This window comes from Equus caballus, chromosome 21 (assembly GCF_041296265.1).
Source record: "Equus caballus isolate H_3958 breed thoroughbred chromosome 21, TB-T2T, whole genome shotgun sequence".
NCBI classification, from domain to species: Eukaryota; Metazoa; Chordata; class Mammalia; order Perissodactyla; family Equidae; genus Equus; species Equus caballus.
Genome location: NC_091704.1, coordinates 18,132,507 through 18,156,562, shown reverse-complemented (window position 1 = coordinate 18,156,562; position 24,056 = coordinate 18,132,507). Strand labels below are relative to the sequence as shown.

Sequence of the window (24,056 nt, the reverse complement as noted above, 5' to 3'; positions counted from 1 at the left end):
TGGCAGCCACAGGAGGCCAGGGAGGAAGGGGACTGCAGGTGAGAGATGATAGAGGCTGGACTGGGTGGAGGCTGTGAAGCCAGGCGGGAGTGTGATTAAACTTGTAAGGTGACAGATCAAGTGTGGGGCAGAAGAGGAGTCAAGGCCAACTCCAGAATTTGTGGATAAGCACGTGGAGGATGGAGCTGCCTTTTCTGCAATGGGGAGGCTGCAGAGGGAAGATGTGGAGCTCCTGGGGCTGGGCTTTGGTGAGTTGCCTGTGGTTCTCCACATGGGGGTGCTGTGACACCTGGACTCATAAGCCTCGTGCCCAGAGGAGAAGACAGGATGTGAAGTAGAAATTTGGGCCTCTGGGAACCTCAGTATCTTCATCAATTCAGTGGAGACGATTGTCCAGCCACCTCAGCCTGCTGGAGGGAGCATATGAGTCAGTCGCCCCTTCCCTAGCCTAGTGCACAGTGGGCCTGCAGCAAATGCTTTTCTTTCTTGGTCTCCCTTCTCTGACACCCTCTCTAAATCCCAGCTTCCCTGGATCCCATCTGTATACTGTAGCCCTGAGGGGCATCTCATGGCCCCCATGTGGGTCCTGAAAAATCCCAGTGACCCTCACTCCTGCTGTCACTCACCCTCTCTCAAGGGGGTATTCTGAATCTAGAGGACCGAAGTCACCGTGAATCCCCTGCAAACAGACATCTACATATGCTTATAAACAAAGAAACACCACAGAGACGAGGCAATCAACTACACGGGCCCCACCCACAGCTCCCATCCCATAAAGATCCTCCGACATCGTGGCACCCACATACACGTCCACACTCAGGCAGACACATTTATCCATACAAACACAGATGGCAAAACTTAGGCACCTATGCTAGAAGCCCTTTCCTCCAAGCCTTGAAACAGAAAACATCAGAACATCAGATTCCTGAGGCTGACATTTGGTCCTTGATCCAGCCATGACTGAAGCTGACACTACTTCTAGAGTTTTCTGTTACATAAGCCAAAATTTTCCCTTTCTTGCTGGAGCTCATTTGAGTTGGCGTTTTTTGTTTGTTTGTCTCCAGAGTCCTGTCTGTAGAGATGAATAAGACTTTTGCCAGGTGAAAAAGTTGAAGAAGGAGTTGTTTCAAGATGGAAGGCAGCATTTACAGAGGCTTGGAAGTATGATAGCATGGCTGGTGGCAAGCTTAGGAGTCTAGTCAGTGGGAGTCATTGAATGTCCTTGATCAGGGTAGTTCCACGCTCAGAACTACCCAGCGGGAGAGAGTGCATGGATAGATGAATGTAGTCGCTACAGACCTGCGAGCCAGGTGCAGGTGAGGAGACTGAACCTCGGAGAGGGCAGCCACACAGGGGTCCCAGAGACAGTCCTGACCCAACTACAGTCTGAGCTTGTCGAGCGTCTTCCAACTACAATTTCCGGCATGCAACGCGAGCGATCCCTTGTCCCTCGTGATTTGCCCCAGCTCCAAGCCTGATGATTGGTCGCACGGGCTGCTTGTCAGACCAGGGTCGGGCTCTGACTGGTCGAGTTCCCACGAAGCGCCCTGAGCCCTAGGCCCGTGGGTTCGCGCACCGCGCTCCTGCGGCCGACATGGTGAGCCGGCGGCTGCGGCGTGGGGGCCCCTCAGGGGCCGGGGGCGTCTGGGGAGACGCCGAAGGGACGGGGGTCCCTTTGTGGGGATTGAGGGCTCGGAGGGACTCGGGGTCGCGCTGAGGACCGTGTGTCTCTCTTTGGGGTCAGAGTCTCGCAGCAGGACCTGTGAGGGTCCGGGGGTCGAGCCGCCGGGACTGGAACCGCCTGAGCATTCTGGGGCTCTGGCAAGTCTCTCAGGACCCTCTAGGACCTGAGGTCCTGCCGAGGGGTAGTGGCACCGCGGAGCGGATAGGGACCCGAGCATGTTCGTCCCTCGCGAGGGAGATCTGGGGACTCTGCGGACCAGGGTCCTGCGGAAGCGTAGTCCATCGAGGGTATCGGGGCGCGTGGACGGGCCAGGGAGCCCTGAGAGGAGGCGCCAGGCCCCGGGATCGGGGTGGCTCAGGGAGCGCGAAGGTCCCGGAATTGCAGACAGCACGGTTGAAACCCTCAGGTCTCACGCGGCTCCGGGTCCAACCCCTTGAGTCAGTTCTTCCAACTTCGCCCGGCCCCTCGTGGGGAGGCTGGTGCGGGGCGAGGGCGGGGACCCCAGCCCCGAGGGGTTCGGACTGGGCAGAGGAAGGGGCAGCCTGAAGGGGACTGGAAGGCGGCCTCACCCTGCCTGGGGCGGGGGGAGGGGTTCCCCGAGGAGGGGCGTTGGCGGAGGGCCTGAAGGAAGAGAGTTGATGGAGGGGTGCTTGGAAGTGGGGGTCGTTCCCGGCCGGGGTGCGGGTCTCGGTGGGAGAGGAGGGAAGGGCTCTCGGGAACAGGATGGAGGAAAGTCGCATTGACGTGAATTAGTAGGATTCTCAGACTCTCGGGTCAAAGATCCGGGGAAAGGCTTTGAGCAGAGGAGGACCGTGGCCTGATGGGAGGCTCCAGAAGATCTTTGGAGATCTGCAGAGCGTGGACCCCAAGCCTGGAGGCTGCTGGGTCGCGGGACTTGAGAAACATGCCTGGGCGGACTTTGGGAGCTTTAGGTGGAGGGACGCGTGCCTTTTTTCCCTCCTTCCTTTCCATTGCCTTGCTTTCCTCCTCTTTCCATTCTTCTTTCCTTTCCTTCCTCCTTCCCTCTCTCCCTCCGTCGGTCCAACCTGACGTAGGGATGGGCGGTTGCTGGGGCTTCCCGGGAAGGGCGTGGAGGAGGCACGGTCGGCGAGCTCGGCAGAGAGGTCTGGGCTGGAGGTGCCCGTGTGCTGGGCCAGGTCGGTGGTTAAAACCCTGGCAGAGGATGCGGTCACAAGGGGAGAGGCTCCCCAGGCTCTAAAGTTTGGAGAGCGGCTAGTGGAAGGCGCTGGGGGGCGGCGGAGGAGGGGTCCTAGGAGGAATGGCGGGCCGCGGACCCCGCGGCACACTGGGTTTGGAGGGGCCCACGGTCCCTGGTCATTGGTGCCCGCCAGCCAATCTGCACTTGGGGGTTGGAGAAGGTAAGCAGTGAGACTAGGAGACTGGTGAGACCTCCCAACCCCGTTATTGAAAACATATTCTAGTCTCGGTTTACGAGGCTCAGGCATAGAGAGAATATCCTGTTAGAGGGTTATTTGAAGGGTAAATTTCTCAGCAGTCATTCTGAATTACAGTGCTAGGTCGATATCCATCACACCAGAGCTTTTCCCATTAAAGTTAGCTTATTCTTGCCTGATTAAAAAATAATTTTAATAATTAATTTTAATATTAATCTTTATTTAATTTTAGTTGTTAATTATAATACCATAATACCCGTAGGCAGCTCTCCTGAGCACATAATATTACATAATTACTGATGGCAAATGGGTATTTCCTGCATTCAAGCAGGTAAACCCAGCTTCATGTTCAGACTGATTACCAAAATCATTTCTTCCAAAACTTTTTAAAGTAGGTATATGAAAACGTGTTGTGAATTGTTGTTTAAAAGGCCATTACACAGAACTTGGTGAGAAAATTCCTAATTAACAAACAGTTATCCCAGGGCCAGCCCTGATGGCCTAGTGGTTAAGTTTGGTGCGCTCTGCTTCAGCAGCTGCATTTGGTTCTGGGGGCAGCTGCACACCACTGGTCTGTCAGTGGTCATGCTGTGGCAGGGGCTCACATACAAAAAGAGAAAGACTGGCAATGGATGTTAGCTCAGGGCAAATCTTCCTCAGCAAAAAAAAAAAAAAAAAAAAAAAAAGTCATTCCACTCAAATATCTTGCTCCTGAAACAGGCAGTGGCCAGAAATAGATGCTTTCCAAGGAGGTTGATTACAAAAGGAGGGAGAGGAGGAGAGGGTGATGGAGCCCCCAGGCATAATTTAAGACGGGAAAGACTTTGGGGGACCCAGCCGCCAGGGTGAAGGTTGAAGCTTGAAGCTCACCAGAGACAGTTGGTGCGTGGGTGGGACAGTAGGAGAGAAGCCGCTTTCCCTGGGTGTGCCAAGCTCCTCCTCCATGGGGAGGGTGGTAGTGAGGGTACAGGAAACAGAAGAGGAAGCACCCCATTTCCAGATGAGGAAACCGAGGCTCAGGGAGATTAATACCTGAAATCCATAGCAGAGGCTGGAGGGGAACCCCAGTCTCTGCTCCAGTGCCTGCCCTGCACCACCCTACACCCCAGCCAGGTCGAGGTGGTGGGGGGATCCGCCCTCAGCAGGGGCTCCCAGGGTTGGGTCCAAGCTCATCCCAGGCCTCTTCTCCAAGATGCAGCCTGAGCCGGGAAGGGCCCTCCCTCCCCCACCTGCCCCCTGGCGTCTCTATAAATAGCCCGGCTTCGGCTTCGGAAGGAGTGAGCTTGTCACCCTCTGGCAGGCACTGCCCTTCATATCCCCTCCCCCCAGGCCGTCCTCGGAGTGCAGCTGGTGGTGACCCTGCTCACCGCCACCCTCATGCACAGGCTGGCGCCGCACTGCTCCTTCGCGCGCTGGCTGCTCTGCGATGGCAGGTGAGCCGCAGGAGCCGCAGCCCTTCGCGGGCAGAGGGAGGGGCCCACAGACCCCCGCCTCCGCTTCCCCCAGCCGCCTCGCCCTGCATGGCATTTTTGTTGTTTTTTAACACAACTTTATTGAGACGTAATTGGTGTACAATCAACTGCGAATATTTGAAGCGCACAGTTGGATCAGTGCTGACAGATGTACACCCGTGAAACTGTCCCCTCCCTGGGAAGAGCAGCTGCTTCCCCGACTCCTGCCTGCCTGTAATCCAACCCCCTTCCACCCGCCTCTCCCTGCGATCCTTTCCCGCCATGCTTTTTGTCCCCGGTTGGGTCTCAGCTGCTTCCTGAGAGCTGGTGGAACGAACTCTCTCCCCAGGACAGTGCCACACCTGCTCGGCTAAGAGAGTTAGCCAGCACATTCAGGGGTGTCCAGCACCCCCCTGCACGCCCCCAGCCAACCCCAGCCCACCTCCCGTGCCTTCAATGGCCCCTGCCCATCCTGTCCCCAGCCGTTTCAGAGCCAGCCCTCCCTCTGACTCCAGTCCCAGATATTGGGGCTCACTGCCTTGACCCACCATGCCCCAGCTGTCCTGACTGCCTGTCTTTGCCCTCAGTCTCTTCCGATACAAGCACCCATCCGATGAAGAGCTTCGCGCCCTGGTGGGGAAGCAGAGACCCCGAGGCAGGAAGGAGCGGTGAGTGAGCCCCAGCCTTCGGGGAGTGGCTGGGGGTGGGGTGGGGCAGCACCTGGGAGAATCAGGACACCCAAGGAGGAGGAGAGGGGCACCGGCATTCATTGGTTGCCTCCAGTCAGCATCTAATGCTTATTGGAATGTGCTCTGGGCCAGCCTTGTGGGCAACTGGTGCTAGCACCCTGGAGTGCAGAGGAGACCCAGGCTAGGGGAGAAGGTGTCTCTTGGGCCAGCTCCTTCTGTGCTGGGGTGCTGGGGTTGTGTGGCCTGCCATGCCTGACTGGGGGAGGAGGAACCGGGAGATGCTGCTCTGACACCCTCCCCACCAGGTGGGCCAATGGCTATAGTGAGGAGAAGCCGCTGTCTGTGCCCCGAGATGCCCCTTTCCAGCTGGAGACCTGCCCCCTCACAGCCGTCGATGCCCTCGGTAACAGGCCCACTGGGTCCCCAACTCCCCTCTCGGCCCACACCCTAATGGGATGAGATGGGGCAGGGAGCGGCCTGGGCGGATGGCCAGCACTGAGCAGCTTGTCCATGCAGTCCTGCGCTTCTTCCTGGAGTACCAGTGGTTCGTGGACTTCGCTGTGTACTCGGGAGGCGTGTACCTCTTCACAGAGGCCTACTACTACGTGCTGGGCTCGGCCAAGGAGACCAACATCGCTGTGTTCTGGTGTTTGCTCACCGTTGCCTTCTCCGTGTATCCTTCCTCCAGGCTCCCTGGGTGGGGCAGGGGGAGGCATGTGGGAGCCGGATCTGAAGTCCCCTGTCTCCCCCTAAACTGGTATATCAGTTACTGACTGCTGTGCCACAAACCTCTGCAATCTTGTTGGGATAAAGCAGCCGCTTTGCATTGGCTCTGGCTTTGGGCTGGGCTCAGCTGGGTCGGCTAGTCTCCATTCCATTCCATGTGGTCCAGCCATCCAGCAGGCTAGCCCCAGCTTCCTCACTGCAGGAGCAGAAAGGCCAGCAAGGAAAAGGAGCCTCTGCAGGCCACCTGAGTCTTTGCCCAAAGTCAGCCACCCCATCCTTGTCCATTCTTTTGGTCAAAGTAAGTCACCAAGCAGCCCAGATGGAGAGGCTGGAAAAGAGAAGGCCCATTCTGCAACTTTTAATTAAGCTGCTTGGAGAGCAGAGGCAAACTGATGACTTTGAGGACCCTAGCCAGGGAAAATGTCGTGGAATGGGCTTGTGAAGAAGCGAAGCCTATCTTGATGCCCACACTGGTTCTGGAAAGCCCCATGGGTCTCTTTTGGGGCAGACTCTCAGGTACAGCCTGTATTTATGATAGTGTCTCAGAGGAACAGGAAATTCACCTGCTGTGAATGCCGCCAGGAGACTAGGTGGGTCAGGCAGGCGGGACCCCTAGGAGACAGACTTGGTGGCCATTTCTAACTGGCCACACGTAGTATGATGAATCAAGCTGGAGGCCCAGGCACACCTGCCCCTGCACACCCCCATGCCAGTGACACAGGTGTGAGCAGCCCTGGGTCTTGTCTTCTGGGCTTGTTCAGTGGCTCACTCTCCTTCATCACTAACTTGCTCCCTGGGACTTCAAACCCAAACTCTGGTATTTGTGGTCCGGAGTTGAGGGATCACTGGCCGGGGGTGGGGGGGGGGCAGGGGCGGGGTGGGGAGAACAGGGGAGGGGCACTACAGGCGCTCAAGGCCTCCTTAGCCCCGTCCCCAGCAAGGTGTTCCTGACCGTGACCCGGCTGTACTTCAGTGCGGAGGAGGGGGGTGAGCGCTCCGTCTGCCTCACCTTCGCCTTCCTCTTCCTGCTCCTGGCCATGCTGGTGCAGGTGGTGCGGGAGGAGACCCTCGAGCTGGGCCTGGAGCCAGGTACGTGCAGTGGGGGGCCTGGGGTTGACACCTCCATCACTCCCTCGTGTAAGCTGTCGAGGGTGGGGTTTAAGTGGCTTGTTCCACATAGTAGGTGAAGGAGGGGGCTTCTGGGGCCCGAGCAGTCTCCATGGGTGCTTGCTACCCTGGTTGCCTCCTTGGGCTTTGGGGATGAGAGGACACCCTGTCTCACTGTTTCTGATGGACGCCTGCGGCTGCAGCTCGTCACCTGGGCACGTCCGTTCCCTCCAGTTGCTGTCTACCCGGCAGCCACAGTGACTTAATATTTACCTATTCTAATTTAATTTGGGGAGGAAATAGGTAAATGGTATAAAATTCATAAAGTATAAGAAGACACACAGTAAAAATCACCCTTCCACACTGGTCCTCTTCCCCAGAGGAAACCTAGGGTCCCACTTCCTTTATTCATGTAAAACAGTAGTGCATATGGCTCTACACCTTGTCTTTTTCCCTTAAAAACAATAAATATTGGAAGTTGTCCCTTGACACTACATACAGTGCCATTTTTTGTAACAGCTACGTGATATTTCATTTTATGGATGTTCTATGATTATTTAACCAGGTCACTATTTATGGATATCTAACTCTTTTGTTATCAAATATTGTTACACAAAACCAAGCTGTTACACAACCGTGTTGTATGGGAACAGCCTTGTGCATGTGGCCCTGTGCAAGAAAGTGCATTTGTAATTTTGATAATGTTGCAAATTGCCCTTCAGGAAAAAATGTATGAACGTGCCTGTTCCCCCCTCATCCTCTCCAATGTGTTTGCTCAGGCTTTTCCATCTTGGGTGATCTGATGGGTAAAAATGTAAGTGAGGTTGAGCATCTTTTCATATGTTGTAGAGCCATTTCTATCTCCCTTTCAGAGCTATTATTTTACCCACTTTTCTACTGGGTTCTTGACCCTTTTATTGATTTGTAGGAGGTCTTTATATATTAAGGAAACTAGCCTTTGTATGGGATAGGAATTGCAACTATTTTTTATTAGTTTCCCATTTTTCTTTTGACTTTTTCTATTCCTTGAATGACCTTTTAAAAACGTAATTTGGATCACATCACTCCTCTGCCTGACACCAGACTCCAGTGGTCTTTGGATAAAGACCAAAATCCTCACCATGGCCCATATAACTCTGCTGACTCCTAGAGTTTATCTTTCCAGTTCTCCCCACTTTTCAATTTTTAAAATTATAAAATGTTTGATATATACAAAAGAACGTATATATGTAAATTACACAGCAAAATAATAATATAAACACCCATGAACCCATCTCTCAAATAAGAACTAGAACATTCCCAATGCTCCTGTAGCATGTCGCTGTGCAACCTCCTTGATCCCACTGCCTTCCTCTCCTACTCCCAACCCAACCAGTTTCTCAAATTTTGTGTTTACCATTCCTTTGCCTTTTTTTTTTAACTTTTTATCAAGATTATGATAGTTTACAACCTTGTGAACTTTCATTTGTACATTATTATTAGTCATGTTGTAGGTGCACCACTTCACTCTTTGTGCCCTCCCCCCACTCCCCCTTTCCCCTGGTAACCACCAATCAGTTCTCTTTGTCTCTATGTTTAACTTCCACCTATGAGTTGAGTCATACAGAGTTCGTCTTTCTCTATCTGGCGTATTTCACTTAACATAATACCCTCAAGGTCCATCCATGTTGTTGTGAATGGGACGATTTTATCTTTTTTTATGGCTGAGTAGTATTCCATTGTATATATATATACCACATCTTCTTTATCCACTCATCACTTGATGGGCACTTAGGTTGCTTCCACATCTTGGCTATTGTAAATAATGCTGCAATGAACATAGTGGTGCATAGGACTTTTGGAATTGCTGATTTCAAGTTCTTTGGATATATACCCAGTAGTAGGATGGCTGGGTCATAAGGTATTTCTATTTTTAATTTTTTGAGAAATCTCCATACTGTTTTCCATAGTGGCTGCACCAGTTTGCATTCCCACCAGCAGTGTGTGAGGGTTCCTTTTTCTCCACAACCTCTCCAACATTTGTCACTTTTTGTTTTGGATATTTTTGCCATTCTAACAGGTGTAAGGTGATATCTTAGTGTAGTTTTGATTTGCATTTCCCTGATGATTAGTAATGATGAGCATCTTTTCATGTGTCTATTGGCCATCCGTATATCTTCTTGGGAGAAATGTCTGTTCATGTCCCTGCCCATTTTTTGATCGAGTTGTTTGATTTTTTGTTTTTGAGCTGTGTGAGTTCTTTATATATTATGGAGATTAACCCTTTGTCGGATATATAACTTGTAAATATTTTTTCCCAACTAGTGGGTTGTTTTTTTGTTTCAATACTGTTTTCCCTTGCCTTGAAGAAGCTCTTTAGTCTGATGAAGTCCCATTTGTTTATTCTTTCTATTGTTTCCCTCATCTGAGGAGTTATGGTGTCCAAAAAGATTCTTTTGAAACTGATGTCAAAGAGTGTACTGCCTATATTGTCCTCTAGAAAACTTATTGTTTCAGGTCTAACCTTTAGGTCTTTGATCCATTTTGAGTTTATTTTTGTGAATGGTGAAAAAGAATGGTCAATTTTCATTGTTTTACATGTGGCTGTCCAGTTTTCCCAGCACCATTTTTTGAAGAGACTTTCTTTTCTCCATTGTATGCTCTCAGATCCTTTGTCGAAGATTAGCTGTCCGTAGATGTGTGGTTTTATTTCTGGGCTTTCAGTTCTGTTCCATTGATCTGTGCACCTGTTTTTGTACCAGTACCATGCTGTTTTGATTACTGTAGCTTTGTAGTATGCTTTGAAGTCAGGGATTGTGATGCCTCCGGTTTTGTTCTTTTTTCTCAGGATTGCTTTAGCAATTTGGGGTCTTTTGTTGCCCCATATGAATTTTAGGATTCTTTGTTCAATTTCTGTGAAGAATGTTCTTGGGATTCTGATTGGGATAGCATTGAATCTGTAGATTGCTTTAGGTAGTATGGACATTTTAACTATGTTTATTCTTCCAATCCATGTGCATGGAATGTCTTTCCATCTCTTTATGTCATCATCAATTTCTTTCAGGAAAGTCATGTAGTTTTCATTGTATAGGTCTTTCATTTCCTTGGTTAAATTTACCCTAAGGTATTTTATTCTTTTTGTTGCGATTCTGAATGGGATTGAGTTCCTGAGTTCTTTTTCTGTTAGTTCGTTATTAGAGTATAGAAATGCTACTGATTTATGTATGTTAATTTTATACCCTGCAACTTTGCTGTAGCTGGTGATTATTTCTAATAGTTTTCCTATGGATTCTTTGGGGTTTTCTATATATAAGATCATGTCGTCTGCAAACAGCGAGAGTTTCACTTCTTCATTGCTATTTGGATTCCTTTTATTTCTTTTTCTTGCAGAATTGCTCTGGCCAGGATCATGTCGTCTGCAAACAGCGAGAGTTTCACTTCTTCATTGCTATTTGGATTCCTTTTATTTCTTTTTCTTGCAGAATTGCTCTGGCCAGGATCATGTCGTCTGCAAACAGCGAGAGTTTCACTTCTTCATTGCTATTTGGATTCCTTTTATTTCTTTTTCTTGCAGAATTGCTCTGGCCAGGACCTCCAGTACTATGTTGAATAAGAGTGGTGATAGTGGACACCCTTGTCTTGTTCCTGTTCTCAGAGGGATGGCTTTCAGTTTTAGCCCATTGAGTATGATGTTGGCTGTGGGTTTGTCATATATGGCCTTTATTATGTTGAGGTACTTTCCTTCTATTCCCATTTTATTGAGAGTTTTTATCATAAATGGCTATTGGATCTTGTCAAATGCTTTCTCTGCATCTATTGAGATGATCATGTGGTTTTTGTTTCTCATTTTGTTAATGTAGTGTATCACGTTGATTGACTTGCGGATGTTGAACCATCCCTGTGTCCCTGGTATAAATCCCACTTGATCATGGTGTATAATCTTTTTAATGTATTGCTGTATTCGGTTTGCCAGAATTTTGTTGAGGATTTTTGCATCTATGTTCATCAGTGATATTGGCCTGTAGTTTTCCTTCTTTGTGTTGTCCTTGTCAGGTTTGGGGATCAGGGTGATGTTGGCTTCATAGAATATGTTAGGGAGTGCTCCACCTTCCTCAGTTTTCTGGAATAGTTTGAGAAGGATAGGTGTTAAACTTCTTTGAATGTTTGGTAGAATTCTCCAAAGAAGCCGTCTGGTCCTGGACTTTTATTTTTGGGGAGGTTTTTGATTTACGGTTTCAATTTCTTTACTTGTGATTCGTCTATTCAGATTCTCTGTTTCCTCCTGATTCGGTTTTGGGAGGTTGTAAGAGTCTAAGAATTTATCCATTTCTTCTAGGTTGTCCGATTTGTTGGCATATAGTTATTCATAGTATTCTCTTATGATCCTTTGTATTTCTGTGGTATCTGTTCTGATTTCTCCTCTCTCATTTCTAATTTTATTTATTTGAGATTTCTCTCTTTTTTTCTTAGTGAGTCTGGCTAAGGGTTTGTCAATTTTGTTAATTTTTTCGAAGAACCAACTCTTTGTTTCATTGATCCTTTCTACTGTCTTTTTTGTTTCCATATTGTTTATTTCTGGTCTAATTTTTATTATTTCCCTCCTTCTGCTGACTTTGGGCTTTCTTTGTTCCTCTTTTTCTAATTCTGTTAGGTGTCGTTTGAGATTGCTTATCTGAGATTTTTCTTGTTTACTGAGGTGAGCCTGTATTGCAATGAATTTCCCTCTTAGGACCGCTTTTGCTGCATCCCAAATGAGTTGATATGGTGTGTTTTCATTTTCATTTGTCTCCAGATAATATTTGATTTCTTCTTTAATTTTTTCAATAATCCATTGTTTGTTCAGTAGCATGTTGTTTAGTCTCCACATTTTTGCCCCATTCCCAGCTTTATTCTTGTAGTTGATTTCTAGTTTCATAGCATTATGATCAGAAAAGATGCTTGATATTATTTCAATCCTCTTGAATTTATTGAGGCTTGCTTTGTTTCCCAAGATATGGTCTATCCTTAAGAATGTTCCACGCGCACTTGAGAAGAATGTGTAACCTGCTGTTTTGGGATGGAGTGTTCTGTATATATCTATAAAGTCCATCTGGTCTAATTTTTCCTTTAATTCTATAATTTCCTTGTTGACTTTCTGTCTGGATGATCTATCCATTGGTGTTAATGGGGTGTTGAGGTCCCCTACTATTATTGTATTGTTGTTGATGTCTCCTTTTAGTTTTGTTAACAGTTGCCTTACAAATTTTGGTGCTCCCTGTGTTGGGTGCGTATATATTTATAAGTGTTATGTCATCTTGGTGGAGTGTCCCTTTTATCAGTATAAACTGCCCCTCTTTGTCTTTCTTTATCTGTTTTGCTTTGAAGTCTGCTTTGTCTGATATAAGTATGGCGAGACCTGCTTTCTTTTGTTCATTATTAGCTTGGAGTATTGTCTTCCATCCCCTCACTCTGAGTCTGTGTTTGTCTTTGGGGCTGAGGTGTGTTTCCTCGAGGCAGCATATTGTTGGGTCTTGTTCTTTGATCCATCCTGCCACTCTGTGTCTTTTGATTGGAAAGTTCAATCCATTTACATTTAGAGTGATTATTGAAATGTGGGGGCCTAATGCTGCCATTTTATCACTTGTTTTCCGGTTCTTTTGCATTTCCTTTGTTTCTTGTCCCATGATTTTTGGACTACTAATTCAAGTAGGTAGATTTCTATATTGGTTTTCTTCTTATTTGTAATTTGTATCTTTATTCTTGTTATTTGTTGAGTGGTTACCAAGTGGTTTGTATAAACATCTCATGGATGAGATAGTCCATTTTCTGATAGCCTCTTATTTCCTTAGATTAAGACGTTCCATCCCCTTCCTCTTCCCCTTCTAGGTTGTTATTGTCAGATTTTTTTTTCTCTTCCTTCTTGGGTTGTGAGTTTGTGGTTAAAATGACAAGATTATATTCATTCTTGGTGTTTCCCTTCCTTTTATCTTTAATGTTATACTTAATTTTTGCTAACCTGTTCTGATGGAAAGCTGCTACTTTCTGTTTTTGTCTTTCCACTTATCTCCTTTGCTCTGGGTTTTGTAACCCCTTTCCTTTTTTTGATTTTTCAGGTATGAGGGTCTTCCTGAGCATTTCTTGTAGGGGAGGTCTTGTGGCAATGAACTCCCTTAACTTGTTTATCTGGGAAACTTTTTATTTCTCCATCATATTTGAAGGGTATTTTCACTGGATAAAGTATTCTTGGCTGCAAGTTTTTGTCCTTCAGAGTTTTGAATATATCATTCCACTCTCTCCTAGCCTGTAAAGTATCTGCTGAGTAATCTACTGACAGCCTTATGGGGGTTCCTTTGTAGGTTATTTTCTTCTGCCTTGCTGCCCTTAGTATTTTCTCTTTGTCATTGACCTTTGCAAGCTTCACTACTATATGCCTTGGGGTTGGTCTTTTTACATTGATAAAGTTTGGAGATCTATTGTCTTCTGTCACATGGAGTTCCATCTCTCTCCCCAGGTTTGGAAAGTTCTCAGCCATTATTTCTTTGAACAGGCTTTCCGCCCCCTTCTCCTTCTGGGATACTTTCTCCCTCTGGGATACCTGTAATCCTTATGTTGCATGTCCTAATTGAGTCGGATAATTCTCAGAGAGTTTCTTCATTTCTTTTTAGTCTTAGTTCTCTCTCCTCCTCTATCTGCAGCATTTCTATATTCCTATCCTCCAAATTGCTAATTCTGTCCTCCATATTATCAACCCTACTATTCAGAGAGTCCAGATTTTTCTTAATCTCCTCCATTGTGTTCTTCATCTCCAATATTTCTGATTGGTTCTTCTTTATAGTGTCACGCTCTTTTGTGACATAGCTCCTGAACTCATTGAGTTGTCTACCTGTATTCTCTTTTAACTCATCGAGTTTTTTAATGATGGCTGTTTTGAATTCATTGTCATTTAGGTTACAGATTTCATTGTCTTTGGGATTGTTTTCTGGGTACTTGTTATTTTTCTTCTGTCCTGGAGATTTAATATATTTTTCATACTGTTTGATGGCGTGGATTTGTGCCTCCGCATAGAGATAGAATGTAGTTACTGCTTCCACTTGCTTCTACTGGAGTGAGGGGAGCAGCTGTTTAATCTGCACCAACCAGGAACCCTGTCAGCTGTTGCTGACTGGACCTGGGCCCCTCCTCTTAGTCACAGTGGTCCTGTGGGGTCTCTTGTCAGCTGTGGGGACAGTTGCAAGGGGGCCTCAGGTTGCTGGTGCCTACTGTTGCAGACCACCTAGACGTGCTCCCTCCTTAGGGTCTGCAGCGGTGTTATGGGCTTTCACAGTGGCCTGGACCAGGTTCACGTAGATTCACAGCTCTGTCACCATCAGGGCCTGCAAGATCTCGCTTGTTCACTGTGGGCTGCAGCAGAGCTATGGGTATCTACTGCAGTCTGTGCTTAGCTCACCCAGCTGTGCTACTTCTGCCTCAGGGCCTTCCAGCCTTGTGAGTGCCAGGCGGGGCCTCTCCGCTAACACTGCGCAGAGGCTTTCACTGTGGCTGCTGTGGGACTGTGGATTTCCCCCCTGGACCGTGGAGCAGGCTTGCTGGGACTCCAACCTGTCACCGCCCACTCACACGGGCTTACTAGGTGTCCCTTGCCCTCTCTGGGCCACAGCGGGAGATCGTGAATCAGAGGCAGCTGGTGGGCTGGTGCACCACCTGGGATCCTCCTGCCCTGGGGCCTCCCAGCGTTCTGAATGCTAGGTGGGGCCTCTCTACTAATGCCGAGTAGAGGCTTGCCCCGCGGCTGCTGTGGGACCATGGAATTTCCCCTTGGACCACGGAGCAGGGCCGTTGGGGCATCAACCTTCCCCCACCCAGTCCCATGGGCCCACTGGGTGTCCCTTGCCCTCTCTGGGACACTGCTGGAGTCTGTGAGTCAGAGGCAGCTGGTGGGCTGCTGCACCGCCCAGGATCCCCCTGTCCCAGAGCCTCCCAGCATTCTGAATGCTGGGTGGGGCCTCTCTGCTAATGCCAAGTAGAGGCTTGCCCTGTGGCTGCTGTGGGACCGTGGATTTTCCCCCTGGGCTTAGGGGCAATCGTGGGGGGCTTAGGTAGGACTGTGGTCACCTGTTTCCACCGTCACTCCACCGGTGCACTCACACACCTGCCTTGGTGCGTAGTGGTGCTATGAGCGTGTCCGCTGGAAGAAAGTCACTTGCAGGTACTAGGCTGTCTGGGGGTCGGGGGTCAGAGAGTTTTCACCTATCTCCACCTCCTGCCTGGGGGGAAGTCCATCCACCTTCCGATGTATAGCAGCATGGGTCTCTCAGGCATCCTGAGATGCTGTGTGGATATCCTTTGTTGACCGATGATGAATGTCCAATTAGATGTAGATTCGAAGGGGGAGAGACAAAGAAGACTGCTCACTCAGCCATGTTGCTGACGTCACTCTCCTTTGCCTTTTTAAAAAATAGTTTCCTCTCAGATGTCTCTGCCCCTAGAGAATTCATTGTTCAGTTTTGCAGTGTGTGCTCCACAGCTCATGCTTTCCTCTCTGATACTGTTTCCAAAACTGGGCTGTGTTGGCCTGGGGCCTTCGGTTCATCTCTCGTCACGGATGTATGATGTTCTTGTCCTTACTTGTCCATTCTCCTGTTGATGGCCATTTAGCTCTCTCACAGTGCTACAGGGATCACTCTTACATGCGTTTGCTCATACATGCGTGCAGGTGTTTCTTTCAGGCACAGGACTTGGGGACCATGGGATCATGTTCACCTTTATAAGATGGTGCCTCAGCGTTTTTCAGAGCAGTTCTCCCAGCCTGGCCACCACCTGTGTGGCCTAGCATCCAGAGTGTGGACACTGGGCTCAGGCTGCCCACTGATTCCTGGCCGTGCCGAGGGTGAGCTTGGGTGGCCGCACAACCCTCCCTGCCTCAGCCTCCCTGCTTGTGAGGTCGGGTGCTGATGGCGCCAACCTGCAGGGCAGTAAGGTTCAAATGAGTCAAAATCTGTGGAAGATGCTTGGTTTTTGCCCATCTGGCTATGTAAAATGTGGCCTCTGTGGTCTTAACATGCATTTCTCTGGTTGCCTGGGAGGCTGGCCATGTTTTCCTGTTATGAACGGGATTCAAGTTTCTTCTTCTGTGAAAAGACGGTTCCTATTGTTGCCCATTTTTCTTTTGGCTGTGTGTCTTTTTAAATTTTAATTTTAATTTATTTTACACATAACATAAAACTTACCATCTTAATCTTTTCTTTTTGAGGAAGATTAGCCCAGAGCTAACATCTGCCACCAATCCTCCACTTTTTGCTGAGGAAGACTGGCCCTGAGCTAACATCCGTGCCCATCTTCCTCTACTTTATACATGGGATGCCTGCCACAGCATAGCTCACCAAGCAGTGCCATGTCCGCACCCAGAATCCGAACCAGTGAGCCCCGGGCCACCAAAGCAGAACATGCCGCTGTGCCACCAGGCTGGCCCCCCATCTTAACCATTTTTAAGTGTACATTTCAGTGGCATTAAGTGTATTCACATTGGTGTGCAGCCATCACCACCATCCATCTCCAGAATTCTTTTCATCTTGCAAAACTGAAACTCTGTCTCATTAAACACTAACTCCCCGTGCCCCTCCCCCAGCCCCTGGTGCCCTGCATCCTACTTTCTGTGTCTATGAATCTGACTCCTCTAGGGACCCCGTATAAGTGGAATCACACAGCATGGGTCTCTTTGTGACTGGCTTCTTTCACTTGGCATAATGTCCTCAAAGTTCATCCATGCTGTAGCATGTGTCAGAATTTCCTTCCTTTTGAAGGGGGAATAATATTCCATTGTGTGGCTATGCCACATTTTCCTTATCCATTCACATGTTGGTGGACAGTTAGATTGCTTCCATGTTTTAGCTGTTGTGAGCAATGCTGCCATGGACACACACATACAAATGTCTCTTCCAGTCCCTGCTTTCAGTTCCTTTGGGTACACACCCAGAAGTGGAATTGCTGGGTCAGGTGGCAATCCTATGTTTAATTTTTTGAGGAACCAACAAACTGTTTTCCACAGTGGCTGCACCATTTTACATTCCCACAACTAATGCACAACGGTTCCAACTTCTCCACATCCTCACCAACATTTATTACTTTCTGGGTTTGTTTTTTTTTAAGAATAGCCATCCCAATGGGTGTGATGGTATCTCATTGCAGTTTTGATTTGCCTTTCCCTAATGATTAGTAACGTTGAGCATCTTTTCATCTGCTTGTTGGCCATTTATATATTTTCTTTGGAGAAATGTCTGTTCAAGTTCTTTGCCCATTTTTGAATCACGTTGTTTGTTTTTTCGTTGTTGAGTTTTAGGAGTTGTATATATATACTGGATATTAATCCCTTATCAGATATATGATTTGTAAATATTTTCTCTTATTCTTTGGGTTGCCTTTTTACTCCGTCGACAGTATCTTTTGTGTGTGTGTGTGTGAGGAAGACTGGCCCTGAGCTAACATCTGTGCCCATCTTCCTCTACTTTATGTGAGATGCCTCCACAGCATGGCTTGACAAGTGGTGCCAGGTCTGCACCCAGGATCCGAACTTGTGAACTCTGGGCCCCTGAAGCCGAGCATGCAAACTTAACCACTACACCACCGGGCCAGCTCCCACTGATAGTATCTTTTGATGCACAAAAATGTTTACTTTTCATGAGGTCCAGTTTATCTATTTTTTAATTTGTTGCCTTTGCCTTTGGTGTCATATCCAGTAAATCATTGCCAAATCCAACGTTGTGAAGCTTTTCTGGGGCTGTATGTTTTTTTTTCTTGTTGATTTGTAAGGTTTCTTTATATGTTCTGAATGCTGATCCTTTGTTACATGTGTTGCACACACTTCCTTCTATCAAATCTGACACCATTATTTCATGAACCACTGAAAAGAGATTTAAAAAATACTGTCACTTAAACTACTGCATGCCATCAATTGTCACATGTATCCCAATTTCAGAAAAGTTAAAATGTGAAAAAAAAACCATGTATCTTGGAATTGATTAAATTCCCAATTTGTGGGGCCGGCCCAGTGGCACAGCAGTTAAGTTCACATGTTCTGCTTTGGCAGCTCAGGGTTCGCCGGTTCGGATCCCAGGTGCGGACATGGCACCGCTTGGGAAGCCATGCTGTGGTAGGCGTCCCACATGTAAAGTAGAGGAAGATGGGCACGGATGTTAGCTCAGGGCCAGTCTTCCTCAGCAAAAAGAGGAGGATTGGCAGCAGATGTTAGCTCAGGGCTAATCTTTCTCAAAAAAAAAAAAAAAATTCCCAATTTGACATGTGTGTCTTCAATTTCTTTGTGGTGTTTTTCCTTTAAAAAAATTTCCCAAATGTTTTATTTTTAAAGATTTCAAACCTACAGAGAAGTTGGAAGAATCCCCTAATGAATCCTCATACACCCTTGACCTATATTCATTTGACCATGTTTGCATTATTTTCATTTCCACACACACATGCATCACACTTTTTTTTGGCTGAGCCATTGAACATAGTTACAGCCATTGCCTCTAGTGTCTTTTGATGAAAGGAATTTGTTATTTTAGTTAATTTTTGTCTTGAAGAAATTCCCTTCGCTTCCCTACGATCAGAAAGACATTCTGTATTTTCTTCCACAATATTTCAACTTTTGCTGTTTACACAAACCCTCAGACTCCTGGGAGTTCACTTTTGTGTTATGAGGTAGGCATCACATTGAGTGTCTTCCATGGAATAACCTTGCTAAGCAATTGCATTTTTAGTGACTTGTGGAATCTTCTGGTTTCTTTCATCCTTTTCAATCCTTCTCCTTTAGTGTGGCTGGCATCGCTGGATTCTAGAACAGCACTGTGATAGGCTTCCTTTTCTTGTTTCCAACTTCTTACTTTGCTACTTAGCTCATTTTCAGCCTCTTCTATTCCTATTATAACATTTGAAGCTATAAATATTTTACTAAGTTCCACTTTTGTCTACCCCATAAGTTTTGACTTGTATTTTCATTTCCATTCATTTATAGGTATTTTAAAGTTTCTGTTGTGATTTCTTCTTTGACTTATGCATCAATATATGTGTTTTTAAAAACTTCAAATGCAGAACTTAAAAAAAATTCTTATTTATTTCTAGCTTAATTGCACTGTGGTTACAGAAGATGGTCTATTTGTAATAAATTCTTTAATATTTGGTAAGACTTGTCTTATGGCCTAGAATGTGTTCAGTTTTTGTGACTATTCCACATGTTCTTGAAGAACATATATTCCCTGCCTCTATGGGTCAGTAAATTCAAGGGTTTTTTTTGTTTTGTTTTGTTTTGAGGAAGATTAGGCCTGAGCTAACTACTGCCAGTCCTCCTCTTTTTGCTGAGGAAGACTGGCCCTGAGCTAACATCTGTGCCCATCTTCCTCTACTTTATATGTGGGATGCCTGCCGCAGCATGGCGTGCCAAGTGGTGCCATGTCTGCACCCGGGATCCAAACCAGTGAACCCCGGGCCGCCGAGAAGTGGAACATGTGAACTTAACTGCTGCGCCACCGGGCTGGCCTCGGTCAGTAAATTCAAATCTCCATCTTTCCTAACTTTTCATCAGCCATTAAAGGGTTAATCTCCCTTTGGGAGGCTGGAGCTCTCAATTTCTCCAGGTTGTTCTGTCAGTGTTTTCTTTATATATTTTGAGGCTAATTGACAAGGTGTTTACAAGTTTAGATTTAGAACATCTTCGAGGCAAATCAGCCACTTTATCATGATGTATTGACCCCTCCTGATTCTTTTAATATTTCTGTCTTAGTCTAGTTTATCTTGTATTAATATATCCTCTCTAGCTTTCTTTTGATTAGTATTTGTTGTATCTTTTTAACATCCCTTTTCTTTCAACCTTCCAGTGACCTTATGCTGAGGTATGCCTCCTTTAAAACACATATAGCTGGATACTTTCAATCAAGTCTGACCATCTGTATCATTCAATTTCAAAGTTTAGTCTGCTTACATTTGTTGTGATTACTGACATATTTGGCCTTGTTTCTGCCATCTTACTTTTTTGCTTTCTATTTGTTGCTGTTGACATTGGCTGCCAGCCTAATTGTCCTTCCTTTATGGGTGATCTGTCTTAACTCCCTGGCTGCTTTGCAATCTCCTTCTTTTTGGTATTCCACAGCGTCACCACAGTGTGTCTAGGTATGGATTCCTTTGCATGTATCTGGTTTGACATACTTTGTATGTGTCACCATTCTGCAGACTTTTCAACCATTCTCACATCTCCTCTGCTCCATTCTCTCTCCCCTCTCTCTGGGACTGGGATTTGACTTACGCTGGACTTTCTATTCTGTCTTCCTTATCTCAATCTCTCCTCATATTTCCCACTTTGTCCTTCTGAGTTGGAATCTGACTTCTTCATATCTGATTCATTAATTCCTCCTTTGGTTGCTGCTAATATGCTGTTTAACAACCTATCATTTCAGTAATTATAGTTTTCCTTTAGCAAAGCCTAGTTGGTTCCTTTGCAAATCCAATGGTCATCTGAGGTACTCATGTCGCCTGTTCTGTGATTCCAGCTTTTATTTTCCTCAGGGATTTCACACATAATTGGTAATGCCAATTTCTGAAGTCCTTGGAGTCTAAACTTGTCTATTTTTCCTTTCTGCTGACTCTCCTTTATGGTGATTTGTTTCCTTGTGTGTTTGGTGATTTTGGTTGTGACTCATATTTATTCACTTTTACTCTGTGGGAAATCTGGGGGCCTGAACGGAGGATTCCTTCCAGGACTTTGGTTTTTTCCTGCAGGAACCCTTCATGCCCTTCCAGGTTCCTAGGATAATCCAGGCAGCTCAGACTCAGTGCCCCCAACTCCGTCTCCTGTCCAATCAAGGGTGTGAGCCTGGTGCATTCTCCTAGTCCAGTGAAGGGTGTGGGTGTCAGCCTGGTGCATTCTCCTGTCCAGTGAAGGGTGTCGGCCTGGTGCATTCTCCTAGTCCAGTGAAGGGTGTCGGCCTGGTGCATTCTCCTGTTTTTTGAAAAGAGCTGCACGTAACCCGAGAAAAGTCCTCATGCCTGGCACAGGGCCTGGCTGCCACTGGTGTGTTCCTACCTGGAGAGCAAAAGGATGTCTTGGGAGGGGGCAGAGCAGGCTCTGAGGCCCCAGTGGCCTACTGAACACTGCCCTCTTCTTGTCTTCCCCAGGCCTGGCCAGCATGACCCAGAACTTGGAGCCACTTCTGAAGACGCAGGGCTGGGACTGGGCGTGAGTGCTGGGAAAGGAGGGGAGCAGGGGCAGGCTGTGTCCTGCAGGTAGGGTGCTGACAGGTCTGGGGCTGCCTGACTCTTCTCTTTTCCCCAGGCTCCCTCTGGCCAAGCTGGCCATCCGCGTGGGGCTAGCGGTCATGGGCTCCATGCTGGGCGCCTTCCTCACCTTCCCCGGCCTGCGGCTGGCCCAGACCCACCGGGACGCCCTGACCATGTCAGAAGATCGGCCCATGCTGCAGTTACTTGGGGGCCAGGATGGGTGGGGTTTAGGGAGCCTGAGGGAGAGGCTAGGGAGATGGCGGGTGCCCAGGCCTCACCCCTCTGCGCCCTTGCCCCCAGGCTCCTTCTGCACACCAGCTTCTTGTCCCCTCTGTTCATCCTGTGGCTCTGGACCAAGCCCATTGCACGGGACTTCCTGCACCAGGCGCCCTTTGGGGGAACACCCTACTCCCTGTGCGTATGGGTTGGTGCTGGGAGGGAGGGCAGCTGGGGACCCCTGTGTGTACTCCAGTCTCCGAAGCTCAGGGAGGAGGCTTGGGCCCTGGGGGAAAATCCCTGGTCGGGGTAGCCTCTCTAGCACCTTGCCCCTCCCTCTGGGCAGGCTGTCGGACTCTGTCTTCGACTCGCTGCGCCTCTGGGTGCTGGTGGTGCTGTGTCTGCTGCGGCTGGCGGTGACCCGGCCCCACCTGCAGGCTTACCTGTGCCTGGCCAAGGCCCGCGTGGAGCAGCTGCGGCGGGAGGCCGGTCGCATCGAGGCCCGTGAGATCCAGCGGCGGGTACGGGCGCCCCGGGGGGGGGGGAGGGAACCCGAAGCTCAGGGCGGGGCTCCGGGTCCCTCGGGCGTGGGGTCACCCGGAGCCCAGATGGTCCCCAGCTGCAGCCAGTGCTACCTGCCCACCAGGTGGTGCGGGTCTACTGCTACGTGACGGTGGTAAGTCTGCAGTACCTGACGCCGCTCATCCTCACGCTCAACTGCACGCTGCTGCTCAAGACGCTGGGTGAGAAGGAGCGGGCAGGGCGGGGCAGGGCGGGGCTGAAGTGGGGGCGGGACCTGGAGATAGAGCGGAGGGGGCCCACGGATAGGGTGGGCAGGACCTGGAGCTAGAGCAAGGCGGGGCCGGGGCGGGGCCTGAAGTGGGGCGGGAGGTAGAGCCCTGGGCAGGCGCGGAGCCTGGATGGGTGCGGAGCCGAGCCTGGGGCGCGGGGCGGCAGGTGAGAATCTGCTCCGCTGCGAGACTGGAGGCCCACCCCGTCTGTGCCTCCACCCATCCTTCGCTCCCCGCTCCTCCTCCTGCAGGTGGCTACTCCTGGGGCCTGGGCCCGGTCCCCCCGCTGTCTCCCGCCCCGTCCTCCGGCAGTGATAGCCCGGACGGCCCGTGGGAGGACGAGGCCCAGCAGACGGCGGCCCGGATCGCCGGGGCCCTGGGCGGCCTGCTCACGCCCCTCTTCCTCCGCGGCGTCCTCGCCTTCCTCATCTGGTGGACCGCCGCCTGCCAGCTGCTCTCCAGCCTCTTCGGCCTCTACTTCCACCAGCACCTGGCGGGCTCCTAACCGCTTGCGGGACACAGGCGCCCCCTCCGCGTGCGCCTCACTGCCCAGGTGCAAGGGGGCCTGGGAGTCCCCTCTGTGCCCGTCCCTTCACCGCAGTGCCTGAGCCATGACCCCCTTTGACCCTCAGCTTCGGCCTCGAAACTGTCTCCTCTGGGCCAGGTGGCAGAGGATCCCATGGCCATTGCGGTTTGACGACAGAGGGAGGGGCAATCTTCTGAACAAATAAAGGAGCAGGCCGCTTTTTACAACAGGATTCAAGTGGTTTGGGAGGCGGCCTCCTGTGTGTCCGTGTGGGGAGTAAGAAGTGCAGAGATGAGGAAAGGGGGGGAAATGGACCGATGTCAAGAGGAAAAGCCACCAGTGGGACTGGAGGAGAGACGTTAGGGGGAGAAGGAAGAGACCAGAAAGAGGAGGGGAGTCACCTGTGAAAGGGAAAGTGATGAGGGGGAGGGAGGAGAAAAGACTGGGAGAGGGGAGTGTGAGGACCAGAGAATGAAGCCCTCCGACAGACTGCAGGGGAGGGAGCGCGCAGGGAAGGGAACGTGCAGGGCAAGGATGGGAGGGGAAACCAGGGGGAGAATGGAGGGAGGGGAAGAGGGTGACCCAGGCCCTCTGCCACAGGGATGCAGGGGCTGCTTCCAGGTAAAAGTCACACGCAGAAAAATGGGTACGCTGTTGAGGTCGTGGTGACCCAGGGAAGGAGGGTGAGGGGCGGCAGTGACCCGGGAATTTTCCTGTTGCTGTGGCCACACCCAGTGTGTGTGCATGTACGTTATCATAACCCAAACGTGGATTATGGAACCTTTTTGGTATTTATAAAATGTATATTAAGAATAAAAAAGATGAGTCACAGCCATTTTCCTGACCAGGTGAGAGCCAAAGTCCTCCGTGATCGCCTGGGGCCCCAAGGCCCACCTCTGGGGCCCCTTGTCAATGCCCTGCCAACCGGCAAATGTGACCCACCTGGGGACCTTGCTCCTTGCAGGGATGTTCCTGTGCCAGGGCCCCCTGCTCCGGGCTCCCTCACCTGTGTCGGGTGTGGTTCACCTGAGGCAAGAAGCGCCCTCACCACTCCCCCTAGCTGTCATCTCTCCACTGACTTGCCAGCTAACAATAACCCAAAGGGAGCATGATTCCACTTAGTAAAGTGAGGTTATAACCGGACACGGTAGAAAGCAGCTCCGAGAACAGGAGCTGGAGCAGCAGAGAATGCTGTGTCCTAGAGTGGGGTTTGACTTTGGAAGCTCTGCTC

At 49.1% G+C, this 24,056-nt stretch overlaps 1 protein-coding gene across 4 annotated transcripts; it reads left to right on the top strand.

Moving 5' to 3' along the window:
- The first annotated feature begins 1,487 nt into the window (after positions 1–1,487).
- TMEM161A (transmembrane protein 161A) lies at positions 1,488–23,660 on the top strand. Of its 4 annotated transcripts, none has more exons than XM_005604140.4 (12): positions 1,488–1,597; positions 4,429–4,532; positions 5,138–5,218; positions 5,545–5,642; positions 5,756–5,912; positions 6,903–7,054; positions 21,191–21,251; positions 21,348–21,491; positions 21,593–21,706; positions 21,855–22,029; positions 22,155–22,251; positions 22,551–23,660. In XM_005604140.4, exons 1-12 carry the CDS (start codon positions 1,595–1,597, stop codon positions 22,802–22,804), a joined length of 1,440 nt encoding a protein of 479 aa, XP_005604197.1. In that variant the 5' UTR covers positions 1,488–1,594; the 3' UTR covers positions 22,805–23,660. The 4 variants fall into 4 exon arrangements, with proteins under 4 accessions (XP_005604197.1, XP_070102809.1, XP_023481304.1 ...); XM_070246707.1 differs by having other exon boundaries at positions 1,592–3,063; XM_070246708.1 differs by lacking the exon at positions 5,545–5,642 and having other exon boundaries at positions 1,530–1,597.
- Positions 23,661–24,056: the final 396 nt, after the last annotated feature.

What these genes read in the sequence shown, in the direction of transcription:
- TMEM161A (XM_005604140.4), top strand. An exon ending in CCCCGAGGCAGGAAGGAGCG is followed by an intron (nt 5,219 to 5,544) that starts GTGAGTGAGCCC and finishes CCTCCCCACCAG; the next exon opens with GTGGGCCAATGGCTATAGTG. An exon ending in CTCACCGTTGCCTTCTCCGT is followed by an intron (nt 5,913 to 6,902) that starts GTATCCTTCCTC and finishes CCCCGTCCCCAG; the next exon opens with CAAGGTGTTCCTGACCGTGA.